The sequence below is a fragment of the Coffea arabica genome, chromosome 5c (assembly GCF_036785885.1).
Source record: "Coffea arabica cultivar ET-39 chromosome 5c, Coffea Arabica ET-39 HiFi, whole genome shotgun sequence".
Lineage (NCBI taxonomy): Eukaryota > Viridiplantae > Streptophyta > Magnoliopsida > Gentianales > Rubiaceae > Coffea > Coffea arabica.
In genome coordinates, this window is record NC_092319.1 from 42,380,156 (window position 1) to 42,403,968 (window position 23,813).

The window sequence follows — 23,813 nt, forward strand, 5'->3', positions numbered from 1 at the left end:
TATACAAACTACGCCAAATAGAATAAGAATTACACGAACCAGTTTGAATCGGACAAAACTTAATTTATCAGGTCTCTGATCATCCCATTTTTTATACAACTATGAATTAAGTAGTTGAAACGGTGTTTTGGATACCCAACCTGGGGTGAGCTCTGCATAGCTCAAGGGGAATTAATCTGGGTGATTTCAAGATACCCTGTGGATGAAAAAAAAAAAAAAAAAAGAGGAAACGGTCGTTTTGGACATTGCTGCAATTGTTGTGTTATAGTACCAAGAATTACTTAAAAGGTGCAAAATTGGTACGGCAAAAATCTATGGGTCATAATAATGAATTGCAAATGTGGCTAATGCAAAACACTAGTAAAAGACCAATATGCAAAAGGCAACTGACTTACCGAGTCAGTCCACCAATTGGCGGGTCCAAGACACCAAAGTTTCCCCAACCTATATAAACCCCAGCCCCCGCCTATTTTCAGCTCCAAAGCCACCGGCGCCAACTTTGGTTGTTTCCCTGATTTTGCCCCTCAATTTTCCCGGGAACCCCAAACGATGTATAAGTACAACCCCATATCGAAAAACATATTAAAACTAAGTCATTTAAAAAAATATTAACAAAAGAAAAACCACGTCCAATTCTTGATTCCATACGTTCTCATTAACGTAACATTCCCATTTTGGCAACAATAATATACAAAACCTTCAAACCCGTTTTATATTCTCCCCAGATCCGAATTTTTGTGTAATTTTCTTGAACATTTTTAAAGGATAATATCATACTTTCTTTTTTTGCATTGTGCATTTTCATTAAAGGGTTCTTCTGATAATGGCTGGCCGTTACGATTCCAATCCGTTTGCTGAAGAAGAAGTGAACCCGTTTGCGGTAAATTCCCATTCTTCTTCTTCTTCGTCTTTTAACAATTTTAGAGTAGTATTTGTTAAATGTCTCAAATGTTCGAAAGTGTATGTGTGTGCATTCAGTGTTTTTTTTCTTTTGTAATGCATGCTCTTGTTGTCTTGTCAAAACTTGTTATATGCCTTGATGAAGAATCGAAAAGTTTGATGGTTTTCTGATAATAAGATTGAAAGCTTTTCTTGTTTTGTCTGCTAGAATTATTCAATTGTAGGATTTTGGATATGGTTCTGATTTCTGAATCATTTGATTGTAATGGCATTCTTAAAAGCATCTTGTAGGTGGGTTTTTCTTCTTGTTTCTTTTTCCGTTGTTGGTGGGATTGTTCAGATCTATTCCTCTTTTATTGATTTCTTGCATTTCTTTATATGTTTACTCTTGTGTTTTTTTCTTTTTACTGGGGTAGAAGGTTAACATCCGGAGAAGTTAGTTATAATGTTATCTATGGGAAATTGGAAACTAAAGATGATCGCAGTTCCATGAAAATGCGGTTTACCATTCTTACATTTGTAGGATTGAGCAACATAAGTGCATTCCAATATTCCATACCTTGAGGTTTAACAGAAAAGTGATTAGTGATGCTGTATTCAAGAAGCGTGTTGAGGGCTTTTTTGAGGGCATAGTTTATTAGCCAAAATCAAAGGGAAAATTCCAGTGTGAAATAGAAGACACATGACGGTAAAGTATGAGTACGAGTTAAAGTGTTCAATGAAGTAGAGTTAAATTCAACAGGGAGGATATGTAAGCAGGGTCTTGAGAATGAAAGATGAACTGTTACTTGCTTTTTCTGCTCTTTCTGTTATTTGCTTGGAATTCAGATGTGTTACATTTTCTGTTTGAAGAGTTGCTAGACTTTAACAGAAGCAATTCAAGTTGAATCTGTTTAGCACATACACTAGAAAATCAGGTGTCACATTCAAAGTGCATATGTTCTGTGTGTAACATTCAGTGCTCCTTTACTCTTTTTTTCCTCCCTAATATGTTGGGAAGAAAGCTGAAATGACAATCTTTGTGGACCATTTTGATATTGGGACTGGAACGCAGAATGGTTTTTTGGCAACTATGTGGATGATGTAACCTGAACGTATATGTATATTTGCATGTTCCTGTCTGTAGATATCATGCTCTGTTCTCATTTTGGCTTGTCGAGATGCACATATGACTATATAATTTTCTTCTCTTGTACAACCAATTTGCTTCTGTTTATACATATTCCTAGCTTTCAAATTTTAGGACAATGGAGCTCGAGGACAGGGTCAATCAAACTATGGTGGTGGTGCATTTTACATGACAGTAAATTCATTCTTTCCTTGAACTCCCTATGCATTACTTTCTGGTCCAGTAATAAGTTAATAGAAGACTCCTGTGGTTTGAGGCTCAAATTAATATGTTTCTTAGGTGTCTGGCAAATATTTCATTTGCTATTCGTTTCCTTTCTTTTACTGCCTGATCAATGTGCTGAAATTATACCATGCATAGTTCAGAAAGGAGACCATTTTGTCCATGTCCTCTACAGTCCATTGTGTTATAACATACATGGACGTCTTTATGCAATTTGGTTTCTTGTTTCATTACATATTGGCTGGTTTGTGCTTCTTTTTTGCATCAAGGACTTGAGTTTAGGTGAAGTCTAAACAGAGCAGAGCAGGTTGCAGACTTAATTTGTTTTGATGGGAAAGAATAACATCTTATTTTATCTACCAGCTGGTTGTGTTAACATATGCTTCTAACTCCTTATTCATTTTTATTAATGAAATCCTATCTTATAAGCATCTTGTGATTGCCACACCTAGATGAGTTCTTATATGGGTGTGCATGCATGCGTCTGGCTATCTCTTTTTCTTTTGGTTTTCATTGCATACTCAGGAGAAAATGCTTGTACACTTATTCCAAAACAGACAATTATGAGATAGTGTTCAAGAGTCGATACAATCTGTACTTCGTAATTCTAAAGTTTCATGAATTCAGTAAATTCCTCTTAGAATGTTGATTGGGCACCTTGTAGGCATGTTATTGAGGGGAATATACAGAGTAATTAAGCTAGTCCATATAATATTAAAGAATTATTTATTAGAGTTTGATGAGTCATGTCTTATGTTCTTTATTCATTTGTGACACTATTCTATCTTGGACAAAGGTGAGTTGTTTATGACTATATTTAAAGTAGATGGATTAGTTCAAGGCATCATTAAGAAAAGATATGTCAACCTGAATGAAATGCCAAATAATGATCAAACACAACAATATTATTATATACTGCTATAAACTGTACTACCTCATACCTGTGTGATTCCACATGACTACGTTCTAGCAGTTAATTATTAGGGAACTTATATGTTTTCACATGAGTTACCATCGCAACTTTTAATCCTCTTAATGGCATTTTTCCTTTTTATTTTGTTTCTTCTTAGTTTCTGGCATGTGTTTTAGCTTGTGTTCAGTATTGACTATTTATGCAATATATATGTACATCCTTTTGGTGTTTTACATAGTTTATGCAAATTGACAACTTGCTTATGCATCTGTGATTTTTTTTTTTCGTGTGCTGATGTCTCCAGAATCCTGGAAGTGTTGCTCCAGCAAACTCAAAGTTGTCTCCTCTTCCTCATGAACCTGCTGCAACTGTTGATATTCCACTTGATAGTTCTAAGGTGCACGGTCATGAAATGTTGCATCGTGTCTAATTCAGTTATGAATCTGTTATTTTGTTTATTTCTTTTGATGTATTTGTTCTCTTCAAATTTAGGATCTGAAAAAGTTGGAAAAGGAACTTCAAGCTAAAGAAGCTGAACTGAAGAAAAGGGAACAGGTACACTCAATTAAATTCATGCAGCAGCTGCCAATCATTTTGATTCAAAATGTAAATAAACGAGAAATCTATAATATGCTTCAGCCAAAAATCCTTCCAAAATTCCAATTAAGTTGGTACCTTCTACTAATAAAAGACAGCTTAATTGATTCATGGCGCTAGTGCTTGTGCAACATAAGTCTCTAACTCAAAAAAGATACAGATCGCTGTCACATGTATATTGAAGAAATATAACCATGGAGACAGAGCAAATGGACATGAGAACAAGTCTTTTTATGCTATTTTGTAGTGCAAGTCTTGGTACAGTATGACGGTCACTGCATTTCGGTGACTTAAGATTCTAAGGTTCAGATACGGAAATAGTTCCTTTGCCTGCAAGATTGATAATATATCCACCAAACTTTGTCATTCCCCAGTAAAGGAGTCTCATGGAATGATGTGGTCCTTTTATCTTTTCTATCACTTATCTGTATTCACCATATGCAAGAAGGTACTAGGAAAATTTCTACAGGATTTACTGCATGTATGCCAAGATGAAATTGTAAAGAAATTTATAGCATTGCAGCGCCTACTTGTAACTTATGTGGAAGATCTAAACATTCCCCAACTCTATTTGGTGCATTTTAGACATTATTAGTAGCATTGATTAATTCCATATTCCCGTCCAACTCTGTTTCGGAAATGTGGTTAACTCTGCATGCTTTCTGGCATTTCATCATTTTAATACATTAAAATTTAGTATTTTTTTTTATCATTTGTAGGAATTGAAAAGGAGGGAAGATGCTGTAGCTCGAGGTACTTCTCATCATTCATATTTTTCTTCTTTAGCAGCAGAATGATTGATTTATTCTGTACCAGACAGCGAGCATTTGACAATGTCTAAATTTGCTTTTGGCAGCCGGAGTGGTTATAGAAGAAAAGAACTGGCCACCATTTTTTCCTATTATTCATCATGACATTGCAAATGAAATTCCTATCCATCTTCAGAAATTGCAATATGTTGCATTTACGACATTCCTGGGTATGTCCACAGGGTCCAATCATTTTTCAACAAAGGAACAAAGATAGTCGCTTGAAACATCATCTTATGTTGCATTACAATTAGAAATTCTGCAGAGAAGAATGCAAGATGTACTCCAAAGATTGTTCAAGCGCTACATCAGTACAACAGTGTTATCCTTGTTCATTTATGCTTATTCAGGAAGGTCAGCAGAAGCTGGTTCACCTTGTCAGGAAATTGCTCTTGAACAAAGTGGGTTCCCTCTGGCAAGAAAGTTATCTCCAGCTCAGGAACATATTCTTTGACCTTTCCACTACTTATGTATTCTCCTAGACTTGCAAACTTCAAGGCATAGTCCTTTTCTCCCATTATCAGCAGGGCGGGGACACTGATCCTGGGATTTTCAACTCCATCCCCTTCTAACCAGGTTCTGCACAAATCGTCAATAAAGTCATCAAAATTTGAATATATCTCAGCAGTTTAGGAATTTCCTTTTACCTGTATGGGACCTGCAATGCAGTTTGGAAACCAGATTTCTCGTATAGGTTTGCATAGTTAGTAAGATCTTCTTCACTAAACCAAGGGGGTAGTGGTGTAGAAGGATCAACCAAGTCCATTATCTCCTGGTCTTCTCTAGCTACTTGTAAGTCACTTCCTGAGAAGAGAATATATATGTTCTTCACCACTGTCTTGATATCAAACCTGCCAAAATCTTGTTCAGCCCTCCCTGGTTCCTGAGAAGGGACTGTAGCCATAAGAACAGAGTGCAGCAATGATGGTGAACAAAAAAAAGAAAAGGCTCTATTAAAAAAATCATAAATTAATCGACAGATGAACAGGAATGAACGTGCCCTCCATCTCAACATATAGAATCCCTTGGGCAGGAAATCCAGAGAAGATTCTGGACCGGTAGTCATGAATGGCACACCCACTGTCACAAGTGCTGCAACCCTGTCTTGGTGAAGGAGTGCAAAATGGTGAACTACTCGAGCTCCAAAATCCTTTCCCACAAGAAAAACCTTTTAAAACAGAAAATTTTTTAGTTCACGGCATTATTTGAGCTGACAAATGATAGATCAGGTAGCATTGATCTTTATTATTGCCAAATTAGAGTTGAATTTTAATACTTTGTACCTTCTGGAGCTCAAAAGAATCAAGATTGCTGTCGTCCACAAGGTCCCTGAATGTTGCCTTTTCTGGCTCTGCAGGCACTTCAGAAAGTCCATAACCTCTGAAATCAGGTGCTATTGCTCGAAATCCAGCGTTAGCCACTGCTATCATCTGATGCCTCCATGAATACCAAATTTCTGGAAACCCATGTAAGAAAACCACAGCAGGACCTGTTTGAGAACACAAAATATTAGGGAAAAAGAAAAATTCTTGATGATCAGAACATAGAGTTGAAATAAATGAAGCTTCGAGTTAGACCTGTTCCAGTCTCTGCAACATGAAGTTTCAGACCCCTAACATTCACATAGTTATGCCGGATCATTTCCATTTTGGTTTGAGGTTGAAAGTTTACTCGCGTCTTGAGCGTTAATATCAAATCTGTCAATAATTTATTGGCTCGTGTTTCATGGCTATTTGACCAGATTGTATTTACCCCTTTCTGTTTTCTTTTGCTCGTAGCTTGGCGGGGGCGAGGGGAGAGATCATGTTATCCTCGGGAAAGACTAGAAATTCTTTTTATTGTCACAAATTGACTGGAGTTAAATAATGCACGATTTCTATTTAAATAAGCTCACAAAGGAAGCCAGACATCACTTGATTCTAGACATAACTGAGGTTTCAAGATATCCCTCTCAAGCTCTGCCCTTCAAGGTGTTAATTGACATCTTGAGACGAATATCCCAAGTCACCAATTGCCGTTATTGGATATGACCAGAAAATGGTCTATTTATCTTGTGATGTTACAAATCAGAACATCAGTAACATGTACAAGTGATAGCATTCATGTGAAGCATAAATTGGTGGAAGCACCAAAGAATAGTAGATTTTCCATCCTGTTTGTACCTACTCTCATCGTGTACAAGCCTATAGCTACAACAACATAGTATAATCTCGTGTGACTAAACTTTATCTATTACTACTCAAGAGGGACCTCGCAGCGGACTGCAGAAGCGTTGATGCCCCCAGAAAGACTTTTCTCCATGAATCCTGATTGCAAGGAACAAATGACAAATCCCAAGATTCACAGACTTGGAGCTATAAATTAGCCATACAATCTTTCTGGACAGGCTCAAGCAAGAATGCATCCAAAGTCACTGTTTCTGCACTAGACGTTCAACATCTCCAAGTTGCACTTCACTGTCTTGAGACTGACATCCATTCTCAAACATTTGCTCGATTTCCTCAAGAGATTTGCCTTTCGTTTCTGGAACAATCATGTAAACAAAGACAATAGCAGTTGCTGAAATTGCACCAAAGAGAAAAAAGGTGCCAGCAACGGTAATTGCACGAGAAACAGAGAGGAAGGACATGGCTACCAGACCACTGCACACCCTATTACCCACTGATCCAAGGGCCGATGCTTGAGCACGAAACCTTAAAGGGAATATTTCAGATGTCAACACCCAGCAAATTGGACCCATCCCCACAGAAAAGAACGCTACATTTCCACAAACTGACAGTACTGCCAAAGCAATCCCCACAGATCCATGTCCTAGTAAAGAAAGGCTGAATGCCACTGTGAATAAACATGTAGTCATCCCCACTGTGCTCGCCAACAAGAGCGGCCTCCTTCCGGCTTTGTCAATTAAAAAAATCGCTACAAGTATAAATACCGTCTTTGTAACACCCACAGCTACAGTAGCAGCAAGAAGCTTCGACTCACCCTCAATACCAGCAGCTTTAAAGATCTCAGGACTATAATAAACAGTTGCATCAATACCAGTAATCTGTTGGTAACACTGGATTCCAAATGCAGTGATCAACATCTTGCGCAGTGCAGGAGAAGGACTTAAAAATTCACGCCAGACAGGCTTGTCTTTGTACTTTTGTGCATCATTTCCAGCAGCTAATTGAATTTCTGCTAGCCTCTGCTCCACCTCTGCATCATTATCATTTGTTTTGGCCAGAACCGACTTAGCTTCTTCGACTCGGTTTTGCACAACTAACCACCTTGGCGACTCGGGGATTACGAAAAGAGCAAATGCTATCAAAACTGAGGGAAAAATTCCCACAGCCAGCATTATCCTCCAATTTATGTGTGCTGAAAGCCCGGAAAATGCATAATTAGAGACATAACCAAAAAGGATTCCGATATTAATGAAAATTTCTGGAAAGGAGGTGAGTGAGCCTCTAGCAACAGTAGGTGATATCTCTGCAATATAGACAGGTGCAATCATGACTCCAAAGCCAATTCCAATTCCAGCCAATATTCTTCCTATCATTAGTATCTCAAATGAAGGGGCTACAGCCATTATTCCTGCTCCTGCTTGGAAGATGAAAGCAGCCAAACCCATAGACCACTTTCTGCCAACGGCATCTGATATTCTTCCACCAGCTAAACTACCAAAGATTGAAATAATGCTCAGAATACCAACCAGAATTTCTTCCTGGATCTCTGATATATTCAAATCTTGGTGAATGAACAAGATTGCCCCACTCATTACACCTACATCTGTATAACGGAAAAGCAAATTTCAATTCACTGCACCAACCAATTTCATAGAATTTTTTTTTTTCCTGGGGAGGGGGTGTATTAACCAACACCTGAGGCACATGTTCAATAGGACTAAAGAGCTACGCCCATTAACATCACATGAAACATATGTTGAACAAAGGATGAACCAGTTTCAGAAGTTCATGCTTTTCTTTTCCTGTTTCCGTTTTACTCGTCTAATTTTCCTTTTCCTTTCTTTTCTCTACTCAGTATGTCAATGTCAACTAATCATTACAAGGGAGACCTAAGCTACTCACTCTTTTCAATTTGTTGGTAACGTGACCCCAAAATATGGAAAACTTCCCCCAAGTTTTCTTTCCAAAAGCAAATAACAAGTGGAAAACTACCCCACGTTTTCTTTCGAAAAGCAATATGCTTTTTTACTGAATTAGGAAAAAGAGACATTTAGCAGCTTTACGGAACGAGTTCCAGCTCCAACTTAAATGATACTCAGCAAGCCATCATCTAAGAGCATTGCTATAAATTCCAGGAGCTAATGTTCAGGTTACATGTATTAACATTATCCAGCTTAAATATAATCATATATGCAGGGAAAAGGGACATAAGTCCAAACTCACTAGAGAACTGCATTCCGGGGGGCATCATATCCATCTGTCTACGTACAAGCCAAAACTCAAGCCTATGAAAGAGTGGTGCAGTGCATTCCATCTATAAGAACATCACATGTAAAAGTCTAACTTTGCCACATAAAATTTTTGAATTGACGGAAGACTACATCAATATGAGATTACCATGCACGTGAATTTAGTGTTCATAAAACTATGAGACAACAAGAGGAGTGAAAGGCTTTACTTTATACTTTACACAGAAAAAGGAGTACACGATCCACAGGATTTGACAATTTAAAGAAATTTCCTCTAATTTTTCTTCAATGCCTTTGGTAACAGCATTTTTTTATTGTAATACTTGCTCAAAACTACGTCTTAAACTAGCAAGTTACTTTTGCTGCTTCAGAGCTTCAGTGTATATATAAATTTCAACTTGATGTAGGTTCATCTGGTATATTAAACTCTTCTATGTATCATATACTTAGATTAGCTCATCTTTTAAACGTAGAAATCACCTCAAGCTAACAATTGGCGTTTCTTTTATGCGTTCTGCTCAGTCCGCGTATACATTTTTAATAATTCAAGTTGTCATTCTAGTTCTGTGATTTCTTTAACTAAACAATAATTTTATTAACAGCAAACAGCAGATACCTCGACAAGTCCACCAGACCAAGAAGTTCAAATTCCTAATGACATCAATAAACTATCTACATTTCCCAGTTTAGATTCAGTTATCCGCCACTGCCTCCAAGGTAGCCATCTGTTTTCCGATATCATCTCAAAAGGGCCCACAAAACAGTGTTCAGAATGCAAAGTACAGATTCAATGGTTATCAATCAAAAAATGATAAACAAACAAGATTGACAAACCACTAAGGCATATCATTGAACAAAGTAAACACATGAACGGGAAAAAACAGAAATCTTGCCATATCCAAGGAGGACATTGTTGAGAGATGCAAAAACGGCACAAGCAAAAACAAACTTCCTTGTAGTCTTTCTCCTATTCTCCAATTCCGCCTGATGATGTGAATCATCATCACCACCATCAGTCAATTGAGAATCCATTCTTTTGTACTTATTCTTAGTGCCCAAAGGCAGCACCGATATTTCCATATCCCTTCCAAAAACTCCATTCCCATTGATAATGTTACCTTCATGGGATCCCATTTTTGAGATCCAATGGAAACCAAACAACACGAGAAAATCTAATACCAATCCAAGATTTTTACAGGGGCGGGTTTCGTGCTCCTTGTAGGAATTGTACACAACTCCTCAGTGCAAAAGGAGCAAAACCCACATGAGCAAGGGTGCAAGGACAGATGATCTCGGTAAAATTGGATCCAGATCTGAATCTAGTGCTTGTTAGAAAAGAGATGACTCGGGCCAGTGGACCATTCTCTGTCTCCTTTCTGTCATATAGCTAAGGAGGAGGGAAGGAAAAATAGAAGACACGTCTAGTTTAGTACCGTTGAAATGGTAAAATTTACTCCATCTTATGACCTTTCTCAGTCATCAATTTTCAAGAATGGAATCTCGGAAGCTTGGAGGCTGGAGCGATTGACGTTAGAACAATTGGGCCAGTGTTAGAATTTGGAAATTAAAAAAAACACTCAAACCTGACGCAGAATTTGCCGGGACGAATGAGGAAAAAAATAGGAGAAAATACGGAAAAGGGGAATTAATTGTTATTTGCTAATAATTACTTGTTCTTTTTTGTAAAAAAAATATTATTTTTACTAATTTTTATTTGTCCACATTTAAATAATTTAATTAATAAGTATGCATAAGTGAAGCATTGGCCAATCTATTTTAGCCAAGTTGCCGGTTCATGGAATTGACCAAAGCCAATCCACCAAAAAATCTGGACCAGCTGGCAACCATGGGTTCAATTTTCAGCTATATATTAATATAACACAGTTGAATTTTGGGAGATTCAAAATTCAATTAATTACACATGACATCAAATATGGGAAAATTAGTTATTTTGCTTCTTTGTATATGTGGCTTCTTGAATATTATTAGTTATTTTTAAGAGTAAATCTTATATACACTGACAGTGTATATACTATCACGGTTGGATGCACGATATATATGCAAAATTTTGGTTTCAAATTCAAAATTGAATTACGTGTCATGCATTCAATGGTGAAAGTGTATACACTGTCAGGTATAAAATCTATATCTATATAAATTTGAGAAGGGATTCTTAGCAACAAACCTCCACACATCTTCCCACTACCGATTCTATTTTTCTAGCATTTCACATTAAATTTAATTTATAAAATATATTTCTCTTAACTTCCACATCTACTATTCACATTTGAAATTGTTAGTTACTTTTTAAAATCATTTCATTTCAAATTGTTGGTTAATGTGCATGTTATCCTATTTGAACTTCAACCTATCAAGTTTCCAATTGCCTTGCATTATCTATGATTCTACTCCAATCAAAACTTCTATAAGACCATGACAAGAGATGACAAATATAATATCCTTTCATGCTTTCTTATTAATTTAAATAAGTAAGATTATTTACACTCCATTTTTGTTATTCACACTTCAATAATCATTTTGATCATATAGTTTTCATTAATTAGACTATATGATAAAACAAATGGTGGAATTGCAGATAATAAAAAATGGAGTGTAAATAACATTTTCCTAAGTAAGAAGTGGCTTCCATGCCTTGCTAATTTAAATAAGTAAGAAGTGGCTCCACTTATATAGGAATTTAGTTTGAAATTTATTAGTGGGAGGGTAAATAAAGAGAAAACATTCCCAAACTTAGTAAAAGTAAAAAAGTAAATGATAATATTTTATCTTTTAACTTAGTAATCCTTAAATAAAAGAGCAAAATTAAATAGAAAACAAAAAAGAAATAATGTCGTGGATTTAAAAAATCAAAAATGGTACCATTCATTAAATTTAAATTATGAAATCACTAAATAAAAAACAAAGTACTACTGGCCTTTCAACGTGGAATTTTTTTTTTGAAATATTAATTTTTGATCAAAAATAATGATAATAACAACACCAATTCTACCAAAATTTTTTTAAAAAGTAACATTATTGTTTAAGAGAAAAATGTAGAACATTCGACCCTAAAATACTACTTAATTTGTATATATCTGGACCAAATTTGACCCTCATTAGATTTAAATAAGAGTGCAAAACCCAAATACTAAGGATAACTTTTGGTATCATTAATTATTTTATGTATTCTTATTGCTGTCTTCATATGTAAATATGTATTTGCTATGTTAAATATATATATATATATTGATTGTAGTACTTGAGAATATTATAGATATTATCAGTTTTTCATTTCCATTTTTAGATACTAATAATTGCAACCATTGTAATCAATTTTTCATTATATATTTTCATAATGATAAATAAAGTTAAATCTATTGCGTCACAGAAATATGAATTTAGAGGTTGGATGTGGGAAGAGGAGGGAGGGAAGAAAATGACGAGGAATTGAAAAGTGGCGAGAAATGTTGAAGAAGAAATGTGGGTTATAAGAATGGGCGGAGAAGAGGGAGAGAAGAAAGGAGATTAGATGAATATGACAGAGATGACAAAAAAAAAAAATAATAGAGAGAGTAGTACCATGATAGAAGATACGAAAGTCGTAGGAGGCATCTCATGACTAACTGGCGAATAAGAGAAAAGGGAAATGATGGTGATTTTTAATAATTTTGAGATTTTTAAAAACATATATTACATAGATTTTTTTTAAATATACGTTAAAGTTTATGAAAAATGCTAATCTAAATGCAGTCAACAATTTTAGCGGTACATGATAGGAGAAAGATTTTTTTTCTAAAATGGAAGAAAATAAATTGGTTATAATTTTTTTTATATTATAAGTTTTGATATATGAGTATAACATATATGTTTTGTCGAGTACTGATAAATTGATTTTTTTTTAGAAAAATATTCTCACCTTACCATCCAACCTAACCCTCTCCTTAAATACGTTGACAATTCATCTATCATGTAAATCATTATAAATTAAAAATTTTTCCACGTATTAAGCATACACTTCTTTAAAATTTTTAGTTTATATATATTATTCTGTACCACAATATATAAATATATACAATATTATTTTGATTTGAAATATAATCCCGTGCATAGCACGGGTCAAAATACTAGTATTAATTATATTTGAGTAAATCTTATATACACTGACAGTGTATACACTATCACGGTTGGATACACAATATATACGCAAATAACTGAATAGATAACTATCTTTTTGATTCAAATAATTATCTACTCATTGGAATTTTATAAAGTGATACTGTGTGTTTATATCATTGGAATTTTATAAAGTAAAAATGTGTTTTGATATCATATTGTGAAATTTCCCTTTATATATTGTATAGATGTCAATAATATTTCCTTGAAGAAGTGATTTCTTATTGCTGTAACAAGAAACCAGTGTGGGCCTATGGAGATTTTATATACATGTATATATGTCAATTCATTAGTTAAGAAGGAACAATCCTTCTAGGTAGTAACTTTTAAGGGGATAGATATGTTTCTGCAAAAAAAAAAAGTTACCTACCTTTCAAAAATGACGAACATTCTTATTTAGCCAAAAAGCAAACGGAAATGCCTTAAATACTTCATCTTTGTTTTAATTAAGTTCACGGGCCTCCCCTCGTTTATTGGTCATTTTTACTTTGCCCCCCTTAAGATTTTGTTTCATGCCAAGTTGCCCCCTCAGGTTTTTTTAATTACTAAGTAGATTCACCTCCACTGATGATATCCTTTATCTAAGTGTTCGGTCTTGTATGTGTGCTAAAGTGTTTTAATACCTTTTAATCCTTGTTACTATATCGGTTAATCAAATTAGTACAAAATAACAAAAGGGTTAATTTCATAATTTAGAATATGATGAAGAACACGAGTGAAAAGTGAAGCAAGAAAATAGGATGTTTCAATATCGAATTTGGAAAATTAGTGAATAATAAGAGGTTAAGAGGGATCAATAGTTCTACTCTAGTGTATTCTTTTAAAAATCTTTCCTAATTTGCTTTGGCTTACTCTCTTGATCAAGAATTCTTCTTTTTAGTATTGCATTAACTATTAATGGGAACGACAAGAATAATATGATTAGACATCACTAAAGTTTTGCAACTCTACATGTAACTAAGATTGGCATTTTATGTTGTTAGAGGGCATCTTTTCCTTTTTTTTTTTTTTCAAAGATATATTCAAACAATTCAACAACTAATTATTTTTGCACTATTATCTTTCTTTGGGAAGGAAATCCACGTGGCATATAAACTTGAAGGTCAAGTTAAAATAAATAACTCGGGAAATTTCAAGGTTGTGATGCATTAAATTAACATGTGCTGCATCATAGTCATCATGAAATATCTCCGGTTACATTCAACCCAAATTCATCAAGAAGTCCCTGGTAGCTACTACACCCTCAACTCTATTTGGAGTATTCTTTATTTAAAGGTTTTTGTAACGAGTGTCTAACAACTACTCGTTGACATGTCTAAATTCTATCTTAGTTTCTTATTTTTGCAAAAATTTAATACTTGAACTACATCTTAACGAGTGTCTAATGGACACTTATTTGACAGACGCTTTGTTTAATTAGTTCAATTTCAATAATAATATCATGATATTTTTTGTTATAACTTAGAGACATGTGTACAAGTTTCAATTATCAATTATTGTACCACACTTTTTTTGTTCTTCCTTTCACAGTCTTCTTGTTCTTCCTTTTCAGAGATTATAATCAGACATAATAATGATTAACTAAGTGGGTATCAGTCAAATATGACGCGTTCAGCATTAAGCGTAAATAATGGAGCGTTTTTCACAAAGTCCCAATTGCATGAGAGGTGTATGGGCATACTTTACGTACTCCTTTACCACATTGAGATGGATACAAACCCTGGATTGATTACATTAAATCTAAATGTCTAATCCTAATCAACTAATGAAACAAATCTAATCAACCTGTCATAAACTAGTATGAAATACCATTTCATTATAATTTATAACAGATGAAGATAGAAATTTTCAATGAATAATTTCTCTACTACTACATGCGTATAAGTTGAGATCAAAATATGTGACAAGTCAATCATTTTTTTTTTCAAGTAAAAATAGCGAAATGCGACTTATTTGTTAAAGCGTTTGATCTGTGACTCACTGATTGTAGATAAGAGTCATCAAGGGGGTAAACGAAATCTTACTGTTAATCTATCTCTTTTTTTTTTTTTTTCTTTTTTTTGGTGTTGAGTCAATGTGGATGAGATTCATCCATGACCACAACCTAATACTTGAGCTTTCAGCAGACGACTATTTGTGCAAATACTTTTCAACAGCCTTGGCCCGGACATGATCTGGCAGAAAATTTGTCCTTGGAAATTATTGAGCACACCATAGAAAGCCAGCCACCATTTGCGAACATATGTTTTCGGTCAATTCCGATTGGTTGTTAACGTCATCAAATTTTCCATGGGTTAATAACTTTAAACTTCATTAACGTTTGGAGTGATTTGGACTTTGCCCCTAAAATTTTAGGCACTTGTTCACATTATCAATTTGTCCATGTTTAATAGCTAAATATCACCTAAGTTTCAGTTATTGTCCTTATTCTTAACCACAAAAAGAGAAGGGTGATTTGAAGTTTACTGCCATAACAACGACTCTAGTAGCACTTAGGGTGCGTTTGATAAAATTGAAATTTGAAAACTGAAATCTGAAATTTAGATCTATTAAGTTATTGAATTGTTAAGTATTAAATTTAATATATTTGAGTGTATATCACATTCAGTGATAAATGAATAGGTTATTGCTTAATTTTGGGAGCAAGTTTTGCTTAGGAAATTTAGCGCTACTTAATTAATTCAAATGTTCAATTTTTGGTTATCAAACGGTCTGAATTTGTTAAGATCTAAATCCATTAAATTTAAGTGCTAAATTGGGTTATCAAACAGGGCTAGATTGCTAAAGAGTTCATATGCAATTCACAACTGCTATTTTTATTATTTTTGTTTGTGTTTTTTTTTCTCTCTCTTATTTTTCCTTATGTATTGTCATGTCCTCGTGTCATTTCTGAGCTATTATATCGCTATTCATAATTAATTAACTAAAAGCCCTAAGTTTTCGATCTACATCTAAGTATTTTGAATTGATACCAAAGTTAGTCATATTAATAATGGTGAAATTAACAAAAATAACTAAATATTATTTAATCAAATATACATTGCCAAGCAAATTCAATTTAGAAATTAATTATTTTAGACACACGTATAAAAAGTAAAGGACGTGATTCATTGATTATTTTATTAATAATAATATATTGCTAAGTAGTAGCTAGAGAAAATAGGGGAAATAAGGGAAAACACTTAAAAAAAGAATAGAGAGAAAAGAAATAAAAGGAAAAAAGAAAAATGAGAATAGTAAAATATCGAGGGTAATAATATTAGGTGGTAAAATAAGTAAAAAAAAAAATTCAAGGGGCAAAGAGCAACTAAAATCATGTTTGATAGGATAGACTATAATTGCTAGTTTAAGGATGCTTATATTTTTTCACTGAATCGTTACCTTTAACTATTAATTTAGGGGGCAATTTTAGGGGACCAAGTACAAATTGCTTTTTTTTTTTTTTCCCCTGACGGAGTGGGTTTTCGGGTCAATCCTTGCGGGGTTCGACTAATCCCACTCCGGCCTGAGAGGAGAGGCCCCATCCTCCCGAAAACGTTAATCACGGAACTCGAATCCTTGCGGGAGGCTGGACAACTGCCTTAAGGAAGAAACCGTAACCAAACGAGCTGACCCGTGAGGGGCAAGTACTAATTGCTTACTGCAATTGAATATTGAAAGTTCATAGTAATTCGGTGTAAAACTATAAATTCGACATAGTTTGGTAACATAGTTGTTGAGATCTGGATTACACTCTTATGGTTTTCGGATAAAGCTTGGTTCCTAGAGTGCTAGTTTCGTATTTAATTTATTTCCCTATATAGCTAATTGAATATTGAAAGTTCATAGGAATTCCGTGAGCCAATATTTCTTTCCATCTAAAGAAATGGAAAAATCATAAATTTCTCCTCAATTTAAAAATATTTTGACTAAGTTTTACTGACGGGATTGAGTAAGTACTCGTTCCTCAAAATATATCAACTTGAACAAAATTTTACAAGAGAAATAACCAAATCTTTTTTCGTTTTAATTGGTGGAGTATAAGCTTGGGATTTAAAAATACGTTTTGTTGCCCCATTTGCCAATTATAGCAATAAAGAGAAAGTTCCATGGTCAGTTATTAGCCATTTGGCCAATTCAACGTTTCGGATGAACTGTGTTAAATTGCCAAGTGAGTTTGGATGGGAGGAAAGTGGGAGAAAAGAAGAGAAAATGATGGGAATTTGCTTACTTTTCTTTTTTGGTAATCTAAAGTGGAGAATCAAGAAAAGAAATGGTGAGAAATGGAAGGATAAATTACTTCATAAATCTCTCTCTCTCTCTCCAGAAGTAGTGAAAAAATAGAAGGGAAGTGAGATGGAGTTATTTAGACTAGAGTGCAAGGCACGCACTAATACGTGTGCAATTAATAAGAAAAATATTTGTCAAATTTTTTTATTATATTTATTGAAATCATTTTGAGTTCATTAGAGGGTAGCTTTGATGAGTAGTTTATTCTGAGTGTTATGATGAGTAGAAAATGGTTTAAGCAATTGTTAGCAGTTATCATCAAAATTAACTGTGGATTTACAAAAGGTGTAGCGGTTATTATCATCTTAGTGGTGATTGTGAAAAATTATTTGATCACATCATAAACAAAATATAACAGCAAAAGTTTATACCAAACCAAAACCCTACTCGTGCTTTATTATAGTAGAGATATTATGAATTATCATATTTGCCCATCAAAACAAACATAAACAATTTAAGTCTAAAGGTAAATCTGTAACTAAGACTTTGTTTGATAACCCAAAATTAGCACTTAAACTTAATAAATTCAGATCTTAATATGTTCAGACGCATTTGATAATAAAAATTGAACATTTGAATTAATTAAGCGGCACTAAATTTTCTAGGTAGAACTTGCTCCAAAAAATAAATGATAAACTATTCACTTATTATTGAATGTGATATATACTCAAATATATTAAATTTCATATCGAACAATTCAATAACTTAATGGATTCAGATTTTAGATTTTAGATTTCAATTTTATCAAACGCACTCTAAAATATACATTACTAATCTTTTTTTGAGTAAATCTTGCATACACATACACTAATAGTGTATACACTATCACGTTGGATGCACGATAATTCGAATTATATGTCATGCATCTAATGGTGAAAGTGTATACACTGATAGTTTACACGAGATTAATTCATCATTTTTTCACCCTTTCTTTTCCGCTGCTCACTACTCCCAAGCAAGGCAATTAGAAGAGTGTTCCCATCCTTTCTCTTCCCTTGAACTTTTTCTTCTTTTCTTCTGTATCCTGCACTGAGAACTCCCAAACTAGCCATAAGCGAGGAGCAATCACCAGGTCCCATAAACAAGTCCAATTTAGCGCAGAAGCGACGCCTTGTATGGTACCAGGGTTAAACTTGCTGTCGGTAGCATCCTGTTTAAGGAATTAGTATAGTGATATAATGATCAAGATTGACTGTTTGAACCTTTGGGAAGTTTTAATATAGTCTAAGGTATCCAAATAGCTAAAGCAAAATGCATATAGAAGTCAAAACTACCACAATTATACACTTCTTACAGAATGACAGATAATTGATGTTCTGCTTGTAACTATTTCTTGTAACCAATACATGGCAGACATCCCATTATTTATCTTACAGATTTGGCGACTTTTCTCAGTGGAATCCTCTTAGAGCCAAACCACTGAACCAAATACACTAGTCGACCAACACATAATTGGCCTCAACACCTGTCCACTAACTGAGAATTCACAGTACCTCAACGGAGGCTGTGAACAGATTACAGAACCACAAGAACTGCATCTATTCTGCAGCTTCATTCTCTGCATAGCTTCCCAGTGCGTACAGCATCAAGCAGAATGGACAATAGGAGAGGAATCGAAACCTATGATAGTTCGAAGAACCTAAAAAGCAGAGTGGAAGGAAGAGGAGTACGAGGACTATGACAAAGTTCGAGCCCATGAACAACACAAAATGGGCAAGCCAATTGAGTTTGCTGACCACCAGGTAAACTCCTGCCATGAATGCTATTGACATCATAGCAAGTGCTATCCCCAGCAGTGGCAATGCTAACTTTAAGGCCACGTGCATGGACTTCTGATCTCCCAACTGTGCCCAGAGGAGCGTAACAGCCACAGCAATGGAGCTGTACATTGCTAAAGAATCACATATAACAAACTCCTGAAACTTGACTTTTTCTAGCATGTTGGCAATGCCTTGGTTTGGATCAGAATTTTTGTAACCGCCTGGCATTGCAAAACCGGCAGAGAAGGTCACAGTTGCCACAAGTGTAGCTACCAACAGAATCACATTAACCTTATCTCTGTAATTCTCTGTTGTTGGCTGTTCGTCGAGCATAAGATTGACATCTGTTACAGACTTAGAATGGGGAGCTTTTGGAGCGCCCACAACTCTCAAGGCCATCCATGTCAAACGCTGCATCACAATCAGTAATTGAAATTTGATATGCGTAGTCAGATTCAAGATCATATTCAAGTTGAGCAATTGGTTGACTCTTTTTAGTTTGGCTAGTGATGCACATACCTTCTGAAATGAGGCCATGTATGGTTTCATTTGTTCCTCAGCAATGTCAAGTGCAGTTAGGCCATCTTTGTTTTCCAGCTGAAGGATAACACGCTCGTCCCATGTCAGACTGCTCACTACCTTGGGATGACCATATATTGTAGCCACATGTAAAGGGGTGTTTCCATCTGCATCTTTTTCATTTATAAGTTTCTCTAGTTCTGGCATTTTGAGCATACGCTCAAGTGCTCTGCATTTTCCACTTTTTGCAGCAATGTGGAGGATATTTTGGCCCTGTAAAGTGAGCTGTTCCCTTGAATCTGGCCGGTCTTGGACCATTAATTGAATAATATCAACATGACCTTGACTCGCTGCCATATGAATGGGGAGAAGACCTTGTCTATCCCTCAAATAAGCAAGAATATATGATTTTTTCAGTAAGAAGCTGATCCCATCAGTAAAACCAATGTATGCAGCACAGTGAAGAGGATTTCCTCCCTTTTCACACCTTTTGTAAAAGGATGACCGATCTTTTCTCCAGAACAGTTTCAGGACATCTAAGAAGTCAAAAAAAGTGTCAATGTTATAAGGATCACATTCAAGTGAACCGAAAGCTCATCTTTAAAATTTCCTTTTTAAGCAGTTATGATGCTTGAAGATCATAAAACACGCCCTGCTTTCAAAACCACTACTCATTTGAAAAATAAAGGTTGTCCCTGTGGAATTTTGGCAAGACAAAAATTAAATGCATCAGGATGCTATCTTTGGTTGAACCGCAAGAACATGTACTGAAAACAAACGATTTTAGTGTATAAAAATCACTTAACTGCTTACTTAAGACTAAATCAAATAGATATCATTCATGAACCATCAACATCCAAGCTTTCCTTCATCTTGCATGACAGAGCTCCTAATTTGGCAAAATTTAAGAAATGAAGCCATATATACAGAGACTAAGTACAAAGAAGGATTGACGAACTCAGATTTGTTGTATATATTGGCTGCAACTGGTCTATGCTGTTTTGCGCTTCATCAGTGTCATCATTCTCAATTCTGCCGAACTACTTTCTTTGGCTACAGATATCTTCTAATATACATTCACTGTGCACAAACAAGTCCCTCTTAATGTGTTTTATCATCAGAGAATTGCTGGTATGATTGAAGAGCATAACATATATAGCAACTCAATAATATTATGACGGAGATATATCATCAAAAGAACACGACAGAGCAAACATACAGCAAAGATGTAGACAGTTAATACTGGGAAGGATAAACTATGAATTACCAATGTTCCTTCCAAGAATTGCAGCATGAACAGGTGATTTGATTTTATGCTTTCCATCAAGTGCGTAATTTCCAACAGGGTTATCCATTAGGAGACTAATGATGGCAACATATCCTGCTTCTGCGGCCAGATACGTTAAAGATTTCCCTTCATGGTTGACAGAATAATTCATATTTCGATTTTTATCAATCAAAGTTCTGGCTACATTTTCATGACGATGAATCAATGCCTCATGCAGGGGAGTGTTGTCTTCCTCATTCGTTGCACCCAAAAGGGCCAAAACGGCATAATCTGAATCCGTCAACAACAGGATCAGATTTGTATCACCAGCTCTGGCAGCAAGATGAAGGGCAGTATCACCTCTTGCATCTTTTTCTGCCAGCAAGTGAGGTAAGTCCTTGCAGACAAGTTTGACAATCTCATGATGTCCATAGCTTGTCGCTAGGTGAAGAATCGTGTTCTTCTGAGGGCCTAGTTGGACACAAGAAGCTGGAAGATAGTACGGATGCCTATCATTAGCCAACCTTTCCATTTCTCTTACAAATTCAAGAAGATCCCCTCCTATAGTAGCTTTGTAAAGCTCAGGATCCATTGTCTCTACAGCTCCATACTCCTCTTGATCATCCTCCAACAAATTTGAAAACATTAGATCAGACATGTGAAAATGATTTTTTTGGAAATTTTCCACTTGTAGCTAGTGCCAAAACAGTCCTTGGTCGTTAATTTATAATCCAGAGGATATGAATACGCCATTACAGGAATTCTTCCACACAATTGGGGAGTAGTTTCCAGGTTACGTGCCAGTTCACAAATTCTCACTTCACAATACTCTATTCACTCTCATGCAGCATCTAACTCGGCAAAAATAGACCGTTTGGTCAATTCATAACAGCTGACACATATTTCTGTCTCTTTCCTCTTACTTTGCGGGTGGGTTGTGGGGGGGGGGGGGGGGGAATTATTAATGTAAGAATCTCGTGGTTCTTTGAATCCTTTCCAATGGACAATCATCTGGAAGCAAAAAAAAGCTCTGAAATCTTATTTTAACCATAATCATTTCTTTAAGCACCAATATGCAGACGAAATTGACGATTAACCACAAGACAATAAGCCCATTTGAATATATACAAAGTGTTATAAATGTTGGCAACATTCTTAGCATTTTAACTTAGCATGCCAGGGTCAGGATACGCGAAACTCCCTGAGTTGAAGTGTACTACTATTCACCTAAATCACTTTAGAAAATCAAATTCCTTTTAATTGTACTTTTGTTTGGATATCATCTTATTTGCAAAAAAATTCTCTCTTGCATTATAAATACGTTTTTCAAACGCTTTTTTTTAATAATATTTCCAACTATCTTTTTATTTTACATATATCACGTCACAAAAAGTGGTACAATGTTACCGTTTCCCGGTAGGAGAATTGAACCCTTTAATTAAAACAAAAAAAAAAGGGATTAGGAGTACACTCACCCCTTGACAACATGACTAACATGTCTTAATTTTGTTTTTTCCTTCTATATTTGTGTGGTTGATCAAGGGACTATCAATAGGGCCGGGCTAACTTGAACTCGACCTGTTCAATCTGAAAAAAATTCGTTGAACCTAAATTTTAATTGGATTAGACAGAGATCGAACTCGTTTTGATCTCGAAATTCATATAATAGCGTGAGTTGAGTTTGAGTTTTTTAATTTGAGCCCGAAACTCAAAAATCCAAAATCCAAAAACCCATATAATTTATGAGTTGAATTGAACTTGCCAAAACTCACCTTAGAAAACCTAATTGACACCCCTAGTTGATCATTCTTTTTAGTCCTTTTTATTTCCAGACTTAATTCTTTAAATAAACCAGTGTTAATTAACGTTCTAAGGACGCTTTCTAGATTACCAATGTCAGTTGAGCTGTTGCTTTCCTATATATTGTCATCTTGTAGCCATTTGTATCATTAAAAAAACCGTGTTGAAGTCTCCTCAATTTCTTAGCAAGTATTAGGCCAAAATTTGGAAGTGGAGGGCTTTGATTCAAACAAATATTTGTCATTTAACTAAGACAAAAAGCACCTACTGATCACTGATAAAATCATGAAGTTATCAAGGAAAGAGACAACCCAAGTAATTGTTCTTGACACGGCTTCTTAAATGTGAATAATAAAGAAAACCATGCAGTCAAACGCCTTGTTGTGGCCGCATCACTCGGAGGCGCTCAAATCAAATTTATATAGACAAGAAAATAGAAGAAGAAAAAAATGAAACTTGTTAAGTAGTTTTTGATCCTCAACCAAGATAGAAAGGTAGCAAAATTTGTTGGTGGCAAGAACAAAAGAAAGAATCAGCCGCCATTCATTTGATTAATCTGATGTCAAGACAGTGTTAGCATGCATTAATCAAGATTTTAGTTAATAATCAATGACTTGACTTCGAAGTGGACAAGAAGTTCGAGTTTTGAACGAGACTAATAGATCCATCAAAGTTATTCTTAAGTCCCAATTTCTTGTCCCTCTTAAAATTTAAATATTTTCCGTATTTGATTTCGATTTATAGAAAAACTAACACCTGCATTAATCTATGTAATCGAGTTCCATAAAAAACTGTTAGACAAACTTTAGTTTTAAAATCCTATTTTTAACCGAACCATTTTGTTTTACTCATCTTTATCTTTTTAAACTCGGACCGCACTGGCCAATTCGACCAGTTGAACTGAGAACAAGACAAGTGTCCGGTTCGAATTGCTATAAAAAATCGAGTTCATTCGGGGTTAAACTGAGAAAATCGGATCTGGAAACCTGAATCTTGACTTCTCAAGCTTCTGCAATTTTTGTCCAAGCCAAAAAAAAA

The 23,813-nt window shown here is 35.0% G+C and overlaps 4 protein-coding genes across 7 annotated transcripts; 1 reads left to right on the plus strand and 3 right to left on the minus strand.

Moving 5' to 3' along the window:
* Positions 1 to 497: 497 nt before the first annotated feature.
* On the plus strand, positions 498 to 5,185 carry LOC140004309 (secretory carrier-associated membrane protein 2-like). Of its 3 annotated transcripts, none has more exons than XM_072050995.1 (6): positions 498 to 880; positions 2,144 to 2,203; positions 3,469 to 3,561; positions 3,657 to 3,719; positions 4,481 to 4,514; positions 4,618 to 5,185. In XM_072050995.1, exons 1-6 carry the CDS (start codon positions 824 to 826, stop codon positions 4,785 to 4,787), a joined length of 477 nt encoding a protein of 158 aa, XP_071907096.1. In that variant the 5' UTR covers positions 498 to 823; the 3' UTR covers positions 4,788 to 5,185. The 3 variants fall into 3 exon arrangements, with proteins under 3 accessions (XP_071907096.1, XP_071907098.1, XP_071907097.1); XM_072050997.1 differs by having other exon boundaries at positions 4,753 to 5,185; XM_072050996.1 differs by lacking the exon at positions 2,144 to 2,203.
* LOC140007765 (epoxide hydrolase 3-like) lies at positions 4,702 to 6,500 on the minus strand. Its single transcript, XM_072050994.1, has 5 exons — positions 6,148 to 6,500; positions 5,854 to 6,059; positions 5,571 to 5,738; positions 5,218 to 5,453; positions 4,702 to 5,149 (listed from the first exon to the last, which is right to left on the minus strand). Exons 1-5 carry the CDS (start codon positions 6,215 to 6,217, stop codon positions 4,903 to 4,905), a joined length of 927 nt encoding a protein of 308 aa, XP_071907095.1. The 5' UTR covers positions 6,218 to 6,500; the 3' UTR covers positions 4,702 to 4,902.
* A 144-nt stretch (positions 6,501 to 6,644) lies between these two features.
* Positions 6,645 to 10,559, minus strand: LOC140007764 (probable polyol transporter 4). 2 transcript variants are annotated; one of them, XM_072050993.1, is made up of 3 exons: positions 9,881 to 10,559; positions 8,962 to 9,052; positions 6,645 to 8,341 (listed from the first exon to the last, which is right to left on the minus strand). In XM_072050993.1, the coding sequence occupies exons 1-3, from the start codon at positions 9,998 to 10,000 to the stop codon at positions 6,981 to 6,983; spliced, it is 1,572 nt and encodes a 523-aa protein (XP_071907094.1). In that variant the 5' UTR covers positions 10,001 to 10,559; the 3' UTR covers positions 6,645 to 6,980. The 2 variants fall into 2 exon arrangements, with proteins under 2 accessions (XP_071907094.1, XP_071907093.1); XM_072050992.1 differs by lacking the exon at positions 8,962 to 9,052 and having other exon boundaries at positions 9,881 to 10,557.
* An 8,126-nt stretch (positions 10,560 to 18,685) lies between these two features.
* On the minus strand, positions 18,686 to 21,645 carry LOC113689504 (protein ACCELERATED CELL DEATH 6). Its single transcript, XM_027207275.2, has 3 exons — positions 20,976 to 21,645; positions 19,709 to 20,244; positions 18,686 to 19,600 (listed from the first exon to the last, which is right to left on the minus strand). Exons 1-3 carry the CDS (start codon positions 21,631 to 21,633, stop codon positions 18,968 to 18,970), a joined length of 1,827 nt encoding a protein of 608 aa, XP_027063076.1. The 5' UTR covers positions 21,634 to 21,645; the 3' UTR covers positions 18,686 to 18,967.
* Between the last annotated feature and the right edge of the window lie 2,168 nt (positions 21,646 to 23,813).